The sequence below is a fragment of the Anas acuta genome, chromosome Z (assembly GCF_963932015.1).
Source record: "Anas acuta chromosome Z, bAnaAcu1.1, whole genome shotgun sequence".
Lineage (NCBI taxonomy): Eukaryota > Metazoa > Chordata > Aves > Anseriformes > Anatidae > Anas > Anas acuta.
Window position 1 is genome coordinate 25,142,531 of NC_089017.1, and position 13,842 is coordinate 25,156,372.

The 13,842-nt window shown below is 36.7% G+C and overlaps 1 protein-coding gene across 5 annotated transcripts in view; it reads left to right on the forward strand.

The window, feature by feature from the left end:
- JAK2 (Janus kinase 2) overlaps positions 1-13,842 on the forward strand; it is a 90,178-nt gene that overhangs the window by 36,465 nt on the left and 39,871 nt on the right. For 4 of the 5 annotated variants that reach the window (XM_068666079.1, XM_068666082.1, XM_068666081.1 and 1 more), the window contains exons 2-3: positions 3,350-3,494; positions 6,504-6,754. In XM_068666079.1, coding sequence (XP_068522180.1) covers positions 6,535-6,754 — 220 coding nt within the window. In that variant the 5' untranslated portion in view covers positions 3,350-3,494; positions 6,504-6,534. Of the gene's footprint in view, positions 1-3,349; positions 3,495-4,571; positions 4,663-6,503; positions 6,755-13,842 lie in introns of those variants that run through there. The other variant, XM_068666083.1, reaches the window with a different exon arrangement.

A 13,842-nucleotide genomic window follows, 5' to 3' on the forward strand; every position in this document is an offset into this window, starting at 1 on the left:
GAAAGGAAAGCAGAGTTTTCTTACTCTAGAACATTATACAATTAAAGCAGTAATTAATTTTCTGTGGAAACATAGCATTTGTTGTCTAAGCAATGGTAGAAGCTCTCAGATTTTCTAGGTTGCTGAAGTATTTTTGAAGGTATTGCTGAATACTGTGAGTTTGATAAAGTTAGTGAGAAGATTTTTTTTTAACATTTTTTTTTTCCATGAACGCATGTAGTGGAAAGATAGGAATCTGTTGCTGTGAATTTTTTGTGAAATACTAGCTGATGTATGACCATGTTCTAACAGAAGAAGAACTTAAGAATCTTTTGTCAGGCCTTTAAGGACTAATGGTACTTGTGCACATAGTGACAGTTTGAAGATGCATTTCAATACCAGTTAAACAACAGTCCTTGAATTTAGTATACTTTTCTGACCACTGTCTGCCTACCCCACTCCCCAAAAAACCTTCAAGAAAGCAAATCACACCAGACGTGCAAGGACTGCTGCATACTGTGTGTTGTATGCACAAGATGAATACTGCTGTTATTGTTTTTAAGATGTTAAAATTTTCATAGTGTAACAGGCCATGCTGGACACGTGCCATGAGAAGGTCTAGTTGTGTGCAACTGTAAAGATACTCTGAATATAAATATTAAGTATAATTTTTATGTGTAAACCAAACAAGCCGAACAAAGCAATCAGATTTTGGAAACTGACTTTTTGTCTTACTCCAATCTTATTTCCAAAGGTAGAATTTATTTTATATCTTGTAATAAGATCCGCAATACTGATTAGAACTTACTGATGATGTTCTCCCATTAATATATATTAGTATATACTAATAGTATTAGTACGTATTGGTATATATGACTAATGTTTATAGAGTTCTTTCAAATTTCTTGAAAGAAGGATGTGTGTATAAGCAGGTGGAAAGTGTGTTGTTTTTTGTTTTGTTTTGTTTTTGTATTTTAAAGTTTGCACAGGATGTCCTGCTCTACTAGCAATAAACATCTTGAGTTGTTGGGAGGCAACCTATGTCTTGAAGGCCTTAGAAATGTAGTATAATAGAAAATGCTATTATAGTCTGTCTCCTCAGTTGCTTGTAAATTGAGTATTCAAGGTGCACAGTGGCACAGGTACAATAAACACTAATTGCGTTTATGGGAGTTCTGAAAGCATGCTGAGAAGTGACCTCTCAGGCTGTAAGGTTTCTACTGCATATTAAATTCTGTACTGTATTCTTGGCAAGTACTGACAACAGGAAGATGATGGACGAATGTGTTTTGATAGTTTCATTAGATTCTGAAGTTTGTTCTGCATTAGGGCATTTAAGTCCTTGCAGCTGCCATAAATGTGGAGTGGTATAAACTTAAACAAACTGGAAGAAAAGAGGAAATGAGAGAGGTAGATTGCTGGCGAGATGGCGCGCTCTCAGGTTGGCGCGACCAGGAATGTAGGCAACATCCTTTGCAATCCTGCTGCTAAAAGAACAAGTTGTGTCAGACAAGACTTAATGAGGCAGAAAGTTTGTAAACTGGGTAGTTTTATGAGGCATTGATGCAGATCTTGTAAATAGGTATGTCTGCAGGCATGTGGGGAAGAAGGGATTGGCTCTCATTCTTCTGAGCAAGAGTTAGAGATGTTACGATAAGCCACCGTGAGCTTGTTCAGCTTTGACTCCCTAAATTTCAGTGCTTTTTGTCCAGAGCTGTGAGTTGTTCTTTCACAAGCAAGCAGTGTTTTTTCTGTTTGTCATATGAAGTAGGAGAGACTTGATATTAGGTTCCTTTATTCAATTGTAGCATTTGAAATGCAAGCGGCAGAGTTACCAAGCTTACTCAAATGCTGCAACCCTTGTTCTACTGGGCAATGCTGGCTGGAGAATGGAAGTGGCTTGAGTTTTCAGCTCGACCTGGTTTGTTCCATCACCTCATTGGCAGCTCTCTCATAGTTAATCACATTGTGCAACTGATCTGAAGTTTGTGGGAAAAGTTCACAGTTAACTACAGTCAGGTAAATCTTGATGTGGTGTCGCTCAGAGTCAAAAGCCAGGCTGGGAGAGATGGACGCAGAGCAGTTATGAACACGGGGCAGCACTTTTAAAACAGAAGCAGTTTAGAATACCCCTAGGTCTGAAGCCTGCTTGAGCAGGTAGTGGTCCTGTGCTTCATTGGAAGCTGGGGCTGTCAGATCAGCATGCAAGAAAAACATGTTCAAAAGGTTAGTGAAAGACTGTGCCCAGTCCCCAGACAGCTTCCTCTGGAAAACTCACATTGACTCTACTGGACTTTGGATCAGATCTTAATTGGCTGACTAGACAGCATTTGAAGGAGCATCCCTGGAGGTACATACAAAATGTGCATCTGCCCAGACAAGGCATAACTGCTTATGTCTAAAGCCTGTACTGCAAGGAGAGAAACACTAACCATTTCCAGAACAGTCTGACTTCGGTGGAGACAGAAGATGAGTTTACTGCTCGCTGAGATGGTTCCGTTTCTCAGGGTGTTGATGATACTCAGGAGGCATAGCAAATGGTGTTGAGGAAATGTTGTTCATTTCCTTCTCTTTGCTCCTGTCCAGGAAACTTCTGTCTGAAGTCACCAAATCTAAAACTGGAAGAGTTTTCATATTCTGAATTTCTGAATTCTATCCCCTTTGAACTTCTGTTGTCGTCCGTCCGCCTCCTTTGCCCCCCATTCAGTTTTTAAATCTGTTCTTGCTTCTCTGTCTGGCCCTTTCCTATGTTTGTAGGATCACAACGGGGAATTTCCATTTCTCACTGATGCAGAGTGCTGCCATTTTGCTTAAGTGCTTTCAAATGGTGTTTCTTATGACCACGGAAATATGCAGAGAACAGCAGCAGATGTGCCCATGTCCTCCCTTCTTCAAGACACTTGGTGTTAGCTTCCACATGCATTTAAAGGAGAGACTGTTGTCAGTTTTTAACTAGAATTGTCTTCACTAAAGGGAGTATTACTACCTGATGTAAACATGCTGTGTCGTTTTCTTCTTACTTTTCATTTCTCTTCCTTATGTAATGTTGTTATCAGTTTTCTTCAACTGATGCTGTATTTACAGAAAGGGAAAAAACATGATTGCAACAACAAAAAAAACAAAACTGTATTTTAAGTCAAGTGTCCATGTTGTATCGGAAGTTCTTGCCAGGACTGAGGAGCAAGGTCTATCAGAACCAAAAATCTGTTTTTGAAAAGATATTGGTGAAGAAGACAGTAAGAATTCAGGCAAACGAGATTGGAGTGGATCACTGAAACGCAACACTGGTGTGAATTCTGAAGTAATGACGTATTATGTATTGCTCACAGCCATTAACCTTTTTTTAATGTTAAGTATGTTTCTATTGCAGATACGTTATGTTCTACCACAGTTTGTGTGCCTGCTTTGTCTGACCACCTGTGGATACCGACAGCAAGTGGGTGACTTGTGATGTTCTCATTTAAAGAGTTTCATCACTCTTATGTTTCATACGGAGCTTTCTCAAGTGATAAAAGGTAATTAACAGTCAGGGGAGTCATCTGTAGTGAGAGTGCTCTGATTTTGAATCCTCAGAGGTGTGTGTTTGAAATGGTATGGCTTCAGATAGTGGCCCTGGAGGTTTCCCTAGAAACCCACAAAACCAAAAAGACATAAACTGAAAGGCAGGGGGGCGTTATTTTCAAGAGGAGAGTTTAAATTTAGAAAAATTAGTGGACCCCATAAATGAAATTGTCTGTGAGAAGAAAAACAGTGATATTCTGAATTGGGCTGTGAATGCTGCTTTAATTACATTTTTCCTGGTTGAAGTTAAAAGAACTATATGACTTAGTACAGGCCAATGTGGCAGCTAAAATAAATGTTCACCTAAATGTTTAGGTGCATTTGAAGGTACAGAGAGAAATAGAGAATTGCATATAAACACATTGCATTGTATTGTAGATAATGGTGATTGTTGTTTGAGCAACATAAGGAATAATTAACCTACTCCTTTAAAAATTCAGATTTGTAATATTATCAAGATTAGAAATATAAATATTGGATCAATTTCATTGTTCCTCAGTTCCAGAATCAGATGTTTTATACTTACCAGCTTTGATCTCCCAATTAAGATGTTCATATACCATGAAGATTTTGGTAAACATTTTTGCTATGTGTATAAATAGATGGACAGGCCATTTTTTACTTTCACTGAGTTCTAATTACATGTTGGACATAAATGTTCAGATAAATATGTGTGGACTTTGTGTATTGCACAAATACCTCTGTGGGTACTATGAATAATGTACCTACAAATGTCCCACTCTGGGTATATTAAATCTTCTTTGCTGCCACAGGAATGTTGAAATTCTTTACATAAACACAGAAGTTCTTCTTGAATTACAGTATGATAACAAATCTGTTTTGTGTTACTCCAGAAAGTGATACTTGGTTATGTTGTGCAAACAAGTAGATTAATGTATCCCAGTATTTTTACTCTCTAATTTCTGTCTGTGTGGAAATATTTAAAACATGGCCTTTGGTTCTTACAGTTGTGGAAGTTAATGCATTTTTTTTTTTTTGCAACGTTTAGTCTTCCTGCTGCACTAAAGCAGTGATCTGTGGATGGAACAAAGAAGGGAGTAAAGTGTGTCCAAGTGGAGTCTTGTCTGTTAAGAAATAAAAGCGAAAGCAATTTTGTTAATGGTGAGCTCTTTCACACCACCTGTGAGTGGTGACCATCTGTTTCAATGAGAAGCTCTCTTGAATTTCTTAGAACCATTTTACTTAGACGTATAGGACAAAGGCCAAGAAAACATGTTTTCTATTTTTCAGTGAAGAAAATGATGTTTCAGGGATATTTTACTTTCACCTATTTCATGTGTGCTTTGACATAAAAGACAAAGTTTGAACTTAAAGATGACTAAATTGAAATGGTGACAGAAATGGATTGCAGGTGAAAAATCTCAAAATACTATTGTCTCCTGGAAGCTTTGACATTAGTGCAAAAAAGAAAAGAGGAAAATAGGGTAGTCTGTTCCAGTATTTACTCTGAATTTTTTACTGCACGTTGTTGATACTTGATTTGCCATTCTTAGATAGGATTCAAGAATGTTCCCTTGTGTGTGGGGGGGGGGAGGGAGGGTGTTTAAACATATAAATATGTAATAACAAGGAATTGTGAGTTTTTTTGAATTGGCATATGTGTTTATAAAGATACAACCTTTATGAAGGAGAGCTAGACACAAGCATGTCTGAGTATTTTCAAATTGGTCACCTTTTCAGTTAGCCCTGCTAAGATTAGGGAGATGATAGCAATATTTCCATTGAGTGTCAGAGAAAAGCAATACCAAACGACCAAGATAAAAGTATCTGCCAATTTAGGTGAAGGTTTGAATTCAGCAGATCATTAATATTAGAGTATTTCACAAAAAAAATCTTGGTAATTAGAGAAGGCTTGCACTGGAGATTAAAGGTGTGAAAGATTTATATAAGCGAATGCTAGAACACAAAGATTATTCTCTTCCATATTGCTGACAGAAGTAGTGAGCTGTCTTATAAGCATGACAGTTTCTGGTGAGGTCGTGGTTATTTTCTTCAATGAAACATGAATTTCTAGAACTTCACTGAACACTTAGTTCTGTACAATCTTTGCTACTTGAAAACTGAAGTATTTTCATTTTAAGGTGCCTGACTGCGGCTCAGGCTTAGTGGATCAGGACCCAAATAATGTATTAAATGACACTTGCACCTAGAAATTCAGATTTATATTTCTGTGATATACTGGATTTTTGTGTTGCTTCAATCTGGGAATTTAAATGATGTATTGTTCTGTTGATGATGGTGTTGGATTAGTGTTTGTTTTAATTACCATTAAGATAGTGTAATTTTCTTCTCCTGTATATGTAATTGAATATATTTATCTAGCACATAGTTCATGAAGCTAGTCCTTTTTTCCTTTATGATGTTAAGCCTTTTTTCTACTTAGGTATGATCCTTTCCCATAGAACAAGTCATCTTTAACCTACATAAATGTATAATCATACACTCATCCTTTCCTCAGTAATTGTAGTTTTGAGAAAAAAAAAAAATCTCCAAACAGTTCTTTTATGATAAAGCAATGTAGTTCAATATAAACAAAAGCTATTGTAAATTGCACCTTAGGAATGCAACACCCATCTGGCAATAGACTTTTATAAGTTAACAGTAACATTTTAAAAATCTACTCTTTGTAACTGGTGGCTTATTTATACCTATTCCACATTTAAAAATATTAAGTTATGAATTTTAGGTGGTAGCTACTTGTTACACAGTTATCATAAAAGTAAGGCTTTATAAACTGACTTAGCCCTAATTCTGAAAAATTATATATATCTAGAAAGTCAAAGTGAAGCTCAGTTCTTAGTAAACCTTCTAAACTTGTCTCTTGTCCTCAGCAGTAGGAATCAATGTTTTCCATGTGTCAGAAAGGTACCATCATTAGATAGGCATATTGCAAGCAAAACCAAATACAGTTGGTCAAGGAGTACTCCTTACGTTTCTTTTAGGGAAATGCTCTGAGAAGAACGAGAACAAACAATGGCCTGTCTTACAATGACAAATATGGAAGGCACAGCAACTTCTACCGTGCACCAGAATGGTGACATCCTTGGGAATACCAGTGCACCCAAGCAGACAGAACCATTGCTTCAAGTGTACCTTTATCATTCTCCTGGGAAGACAGGAGGAGATTATCTTCAATTTCCAGCTGGAGAATATATTGCAGAAGAGATTTGCACTGTTGCCTGTAAAGCCTGTGGTAAGTATATACACAATAATTTTCCTAATGAGAAACTGAAATTCAACTTGATGCAAGAGTGTTTTTAATAATCCAGAGCTCATCAAAATGGTGGTGTTTTGATTACTTCTCAAACATCAGAGGGATTCGCATTTCAATCACTATCAGAAGTAATTAGCACAAGGCTGTGAAAGTCTTGCTGTTAGAAGGGTTGTGAAGCAGAGGTTATCATCAGGTCACTGCCATCTTTTTTTTTTTTTTTCAAATAATTTGAAGGTATATTATCCTTTACCTAAAAGTTTTATCTGAGCTGAGATATTGCTTGGAAAGTTAAATCACAGTGGGAGCTGGAAATGTATTGAATTACATTCTGATGCAACCCTGCAAAAGAGGTCAGTTCTGACAGTTAAGTATAATTTGCTATAAATGCTTGAGTCACTTTTTAGATGAAAACTGTTCCATTAGTATAACACGGCTCCTTGTGATTTTTTCCTAATTGTTTATGAAATGAAGTAAGTAAATGTAACAGCAATAAAATCGAAAAATAAATAAAAATTCTATATATAGTTAATACCTTTACCACGAACAGATGCTAAGACCTGTAGTAAGATAATTCAAACATGCATTTGGTACAGGCATTTATCTTCCATTACAAAAGTAGGTTAAATCTGTGAATTTGGGCAATTTGGGAAGAAGAAAATTAATCTCAAAAAAGTCCAGGTATTAAAGCAATTCTTTGTCATCCACATGTGCGCACACATACACATGTACACAGAGTCATCTTTTATGGGCTCTCAGTGGTATGAGGCTGGTTTTGTCTTTTAGCTTTACAAGTGCTGTGTTGCAGGTGTAAGTGAATTTAAAAGAAAGGATCTTAATTTCAAATATTTCATTTCCAGTGAGTCACAAGCTGCTCTCTCTGTACATTTTGTTGTCTCTTAGTGTCTTGTATTTTGGTGGTTTTGTCTTTTGATTGCTGTACTGTATTTAAGCATGGTTTTACTGTTTGTTTTTTTTTGTTTTGTTTTTTTTGGCAGGGGTCTAATTGTTTTTCCTGTGCTGTGGAATGTCTTGTACTGCCTGAGTTGTGTGCTGTGAGTGGGTGATTTGTTTGCATGTGGTAGTTTTCATAAAGCTTCTTCTGGATTTAAGCCCCACTGCTCCTTAGAATTGTTTAGGCATGATGGAGTCGGACTAAGATCTGAGGATCTGAGTCTGTAGTGTTGTTGTTCCTGTGATATCTTTATAAGCCTAAGAGATTTATGCAGATAGGCATGTTTTAGTGATTTTGGCAGAAGCACTGCCAGGGATTCATTTTGGGACAACCATGATGAGGTAGTATGGTATTTAAAGATTTGCAAAGTTTTAGTTGCAGTGTGAGATTCTGCTGCTTTAATGACAGATAGACCTGAGAGTGTTCTGGAAATTGAAGCATCTTTTTGATGGTATCTTGGATCAATATCTTCCAGGTATCTTTCAGTGTCTCCCCAGACTGCTATAGTATCTTTCCTCCACTAAAAGCAAAATAAATAAATAAATAAATAAATAATTGTCTTCCCCACTTTGGAAAACGTGCCCTCAGAGACTTCCCTATTGTCGTTGAGTTCTGCAGTAAGAATGCATTGCTTAGCATTGATGACAATGTTTTTTGGGCTTCAGTTTTACCTCTGTTGTATGTCAGACCCTCAGGTACAACATCTAAAAGTGTGTAAAGCTGGTGCTGCATGTGTGTGCATGTGAAGGTTCTTTGCTTTGAGTGTTAGGATGGAATTGATTTTACATTAGGTAGGTAAATATTTTTGTGAAAATAAATACTGGTGTAGTGATGAGGCATTGCTGAGGGAGTGAACTGGAGAACAATTTTACTAGATACTTGTGAGAAAAAATGCTTCTTTAGCTTTGATCTTCATGTGCTAACTTGCCAGAATATTAAATCAATGGGGTCTTATATCTATCAAACTTAGTATCTTCAAAATACCATGGTCTTGAAGGAATATACTGCATCAACATCCATGACATCAGGTACCTTGCTTCCTGTGCTTCCTGTCCTGTGATGGTGTGTTTTTTTTTGTTTTGTGTTTTTTTTATTAATTTTTTTATTTTTATTTTTTTTATTTTTATCTCTGTGTGTGTGTTTTTTTGTTTTTTTTTGTTTTTGTCTTGGGAGAATAAAAAGACATCACAAATCTTTCTATCTTTCCTGATGAATGAGTTAATTAAAACTCTCACCTTCCAGAAAAGCTCCCAGCCTAGTCTGAATTCACTGGAATAGTAATTACCTTGGTAGTTTTACTAGCTGTTTCTACTGTTATTGCTCGTCTGCCCACTTTTTTTTCTTCCTTTTTCTCAGGTTTGAATTTGCCTTGCTTAATTTTCAGATGTTTGTTCTATTTGTGTTTTTCTCAGCCTTTCCCTGTCACCAATACCTATAGCGTGAGATACTTATATTACCACCATCAGATTACTTTTAGATCTTCTTTTTGCTAAATTTTTTTGATCGATTTCCTTAACTTGAATGTATTAACTGTTTTCATTTTTGTCTGTCTTTCACACCATCTCCAATTTCCCAATAAAATGTTCAGACCAGGCCATGTGCAATATTCTTCTCACTCATATCACAAACATAGAGACATAGAAACTAATTCCTGTTAATTCAGGAAGATTTCTCAGACCTCATCAATCTGTCTAAAAGCTTCTAGCATTTTGGGGTACTTGCTCCTGTTTTGTATCCTTTTGTAGTTGACTCTTAAAAATTATCTTGTATGAGTAGTAATCCTTACTAAGCAGTTCTTAACTTTTTATCTATTGTTCCATCATTCTTCACCAGAGTTTGTAAACTGCATTGATAATGCTTTTGTACTCATTTCTACAAATGAAAGTGTTTTATCATGTTGAGGCTTTATCCTTGTAGAGCTGAGGTCCAGAAAGTCTTCTGAAGAGTGGTTTCTGCCTGGCTGCTACTATGGCATTATTGCACAACCTGTTTCTCAGAGGAATTTGTAACTTCATTTCCTCCTGAGTTGCTGGAAAAGGATGGCTGTAGGTTTTTGTTCTCTTTCATAATAGTCATTAGTACTTAAATCACAACCTTCCACTTCTTATTATTTTCTCTTTTTTCTTGGAGCTTTTATGCTTGTGAGGCAAAACACATTGGTCTGCAAAGCACATGTGCTCCAATAGTGCTTATGTTGGCAAGACTTTTCTTTCAGGAATTTTCTGTGAATCAGTATACTTCATAAAAAAGAGAGTGGTTTAGGTAGGTAGTAGGAATGTTTGAAATACAATAAACTTGGTAAATGTTAATGAACTTTCTCCATGATTTGAGCAATTGCTTGATTTCTTGATAGCCAAGCTGGTTACATCAAAGTATGGCTGTTACTTGTGACAAGCAAGATTGGATCTAGGCAAACACAGCAGTCAGAGGGACAGCCTGGTTATGTACCTTTTACACAGTTCAAACAATTGAAGGTTTTCCAATCTATGCGAACTTGGCTTTAGATCTGTTGTATGTGGCATGTATTGGCTATATAAATATTAGTCTGCATAAATATTGTTCTGTAGTTGCTTGCCAGTTTAAGCCATGCATGTAGAAACTAAGTCTTTCCTCACTGTATTTGGAAAGAACTTCTAATTTGGGGAAAAAATATAATAAATAAGGTACTTCTCAGAGGTTGTTCAGATTTTTACATGAAAAAACGTCAGAATATGAAACTGAGAATTAAGTTTTCTAACCAGAAATGCAAGAATAATTAAGTGTCTTGAATTTAAGCTTGAATTGATTAGTCATTTTCAGGGATCAGCAGTACCAGCATGTTTGTTGTCTGCCATGTTGAAGAGCTATAAATGTCACCCCAAAAACAAGCCTTAGACCTCAGCCTGAGAAAAAAAAAATATTAGAGGAAGTAACTGACTGTGGAAATAAAATAAGACGGTATTGTGGTTTAACCCTGCAGGCTGCTAAACACTACACAGCTGCTCGCTCACCCTCCCCAGGTGGGATGGGGAAGAGAATTGGAGATGTAAAAGTGTGAGAACTCCTGGGTTGAGATACAGACAGTTGACTAGGCAAAACAAAAGCTGCACATGCAAGCAAAGCAAAACAAGGAATTCATTTGGTACTTCCCATCAGCAGGCAGGTGTCCAACCACCGACAGGAAAGTCAGGCTCATCATGTGTAAAACAGACACCTTCTGTCTTGTGTAAGACAGACACTCTTGGGAAGACAGACACCATCACTCCCATCACCCGCCCCTTCTTTCTTTATCCTGGCTTCAGCACAACGGTATAGACTAACCCTGTGGTCAGCGGGGGCCAGCTGTCCTGGCTGTGTCCCTTCCAGCTCCTGCTGCACCTCCAGCCTCCTCACAGGCCCAGCAGCATGAAAAGCAGGAAAGACTCTGTGTAAGCGTTGTCTATGACAACTAGAATATTGGTGTGTTATCACCACTACTTTCTTAAAAATCCAACACACAGTCTTGTGTGAGCCTTTATGAAAAAAATCGACTATGTCCCAGCCCCAACTGTGATAGACAGAGAAATTGTTCCAGAGGTTATAGCATTGCTGTATTAGATTCATTTTCTAGATTCAGTATCCGAGACTTGTTTTCAAAAGTCATGTTTTATACCCTTCCACTTTCTCCTTTCCTCCAAATCAATCTAAAATGAAATTACTTTTAATTTGTCTTAGTGTATTTATATTCAGTTTGTTAAAAAAAAAAAAAAAGTCAACCATCAAAACCATACAAACACTAGTAGTAATGCACCAGAAATGTTGTGAGACAGCATTAAGGCAAGCTCGATGTGACATTATACAGAAGAATGGTTTAAAGAACAACTGGATTCTTCATTTATAGTTAGTTTCACTCAAAATGTAAGCTAGAAACCTATAAATCTGTTTTTAGAGATTAGAAGATGTAGTTGAAGCTATCACTGGACTGATGTTTTTGTGGTACAGGTAGATCAGATACAGACTGCTGGGACCATCTGAAGTGTTCAAATATGAATCATGGAAGTATTTATTTGTGTATGGAAATAGGGATGCTTTGTATACTATATTGGTATAATTACTTAATTGTGATTTTCAATAAGATATTGCCAAGTTTCTTGTAAATGGATTTTAGTGTTTTCATCATCAGATAAAATAATTCCAAAAGTCTATGGACTGTACACTGTAAATAACCAGAATGATACTTTATGAGCAAGATCAGTATTTCATGGGAAAATAGTTTTCTTTTAAATTTTAAACTAACATTTTGTTGACTCATTCTATCAGCTGAATTGTATGAGTAAAAAAGATGCGTGTATCATGTGCATATAATCCAAGTTGTGTGGTTACTGAATTAAAGTTAAAAAGTGAGGATATTTTATGTTACAGTAGGCAGGTGAGTTTGTAAATCACAGTTTAAATAGCTATATAGTTAAAACTATAAGCAAAGCATTGCTTTAATATTAGCCAAATACATCTTTGCTCCTAAAATCTTAATAAATTAATAGTGAAGTATGCAGAGCTAGGACCTTTGGAATGTAACTGTACTTTTTATATAGTGTACTGAAAAATGTTTTGGCAAAATCAGCCAAGAAACATATTTTTTTTTTCAGCTTACTGCATTTCTACTGTATCTTGTTTCCCCAATGTATATGAACCCTCAGTTTCTGTAGGGCCTATCTCACTTCATCATTTTTCTGATAGGGCTTTTTTTCTGATTTATTTTTTTCCCTTCTGCTAGGATCATTAAACCCCAAAGATTTAACTTCTTAATGCATCTAAAATTCCAAGAGGGAACCAATTAGACAGTCATGACTGGGTTGCTGTGTTACAGACAGCTAGCGGTTACCAAAAGACTTTGAATAAAGTTATCATTGACCATAGCTGCCCATTGGTTGTGTTTTTAGGTAGACTCTCCGGACACTTTTTTTTTTATAAATACAGTGCAAAAATTCAGTAGTTGAAACTCCAGATGATTCTTAGAATCACAGAATGGCTTGGGTTGGATGGGACCTTAAGAATCACCCAATTCCACCCCCCTGCCAGGGGCAGGGGCACCTCCCACCAGACCAGGTTGCCCAAAGCCCCATCCATCCTGGCCTTGAACACCTCCAGGGATGGGGCATCCACAGCTTCTCTGGGCAGCCTGTGCCAGTGCCTCATCACCCTCATTCTTCTGTTTCTGGCAAGAAAGGAAAGGAGTTTGATTGATTAACCATTCAGAAAAGATTTTGTTGATGGGATGACAACACTGAATGGTATGTCAAAGTTTGGTAAGTGTCCAGATTGTATGAAAAATTAGAGTAAGATTCTATATTTGTTAGAAAAGCCAAGGAATTTTCCTTCTGACATATGTAAGTCTAAGTTTGAGATAGTTTATTTGACCGTTGTGTGTGAGAGCAGACTTATGTTTGTATTGGGCTTTGAAAAGAGCGTTATTTTTTAATGATACTCTGCATGCAACTAATGTCGTGAGACATATACAGACAAAATCTTTATTAATATGCTTGACACTGTCAGAAGACACTTCTGGCTGTGGACTAAGTATGTTGTCCACATTGTATGGTGGTGTCATGGCTTTTTATGAGTTAAAGCTTTTTTTTTTTTTCTAACCATTGCAGGGAGAAATTCCCAAATGAGATCATGCTGTGTGGGTGAAAGAGTACCTTATGCCAACAAAGGAGATGTATAACTAATATGTATTCCACTACTCCTTTGGCTGTTTCAATGTAAATGCAGTAGCATGACCAAAGTGGATATGAAGGTCTAAAAGCACAAAGAGGAAATGAAGGAGCTCTGTGTAAATCATTGTGTGGTGGTTTTTTTTTGTTTTGTTTTGGCTTGGCTTGGCTTGAGGCAGATGTTTAAGGAATAAAACTGCGTTACTGCCTTCCACGGTGCTACTTGACAAACCGTATAGAGGGAGGAGGCATTTTTATTTAGTCTTATGTACTAAATAAAATGCTTTGCAAAGAGACAATCCTGTTTTTGCCTTTGCAGCAGTCCAGAAAATCTGTTTTAATAGCCCTTGCTGGAGATGCAAAACAGGGAACAATTCGGCTTTATTATGTGTACTGAGTCATTGTTGCATCTCCTAACTATTAATTGTTTGATTTGTTAACAT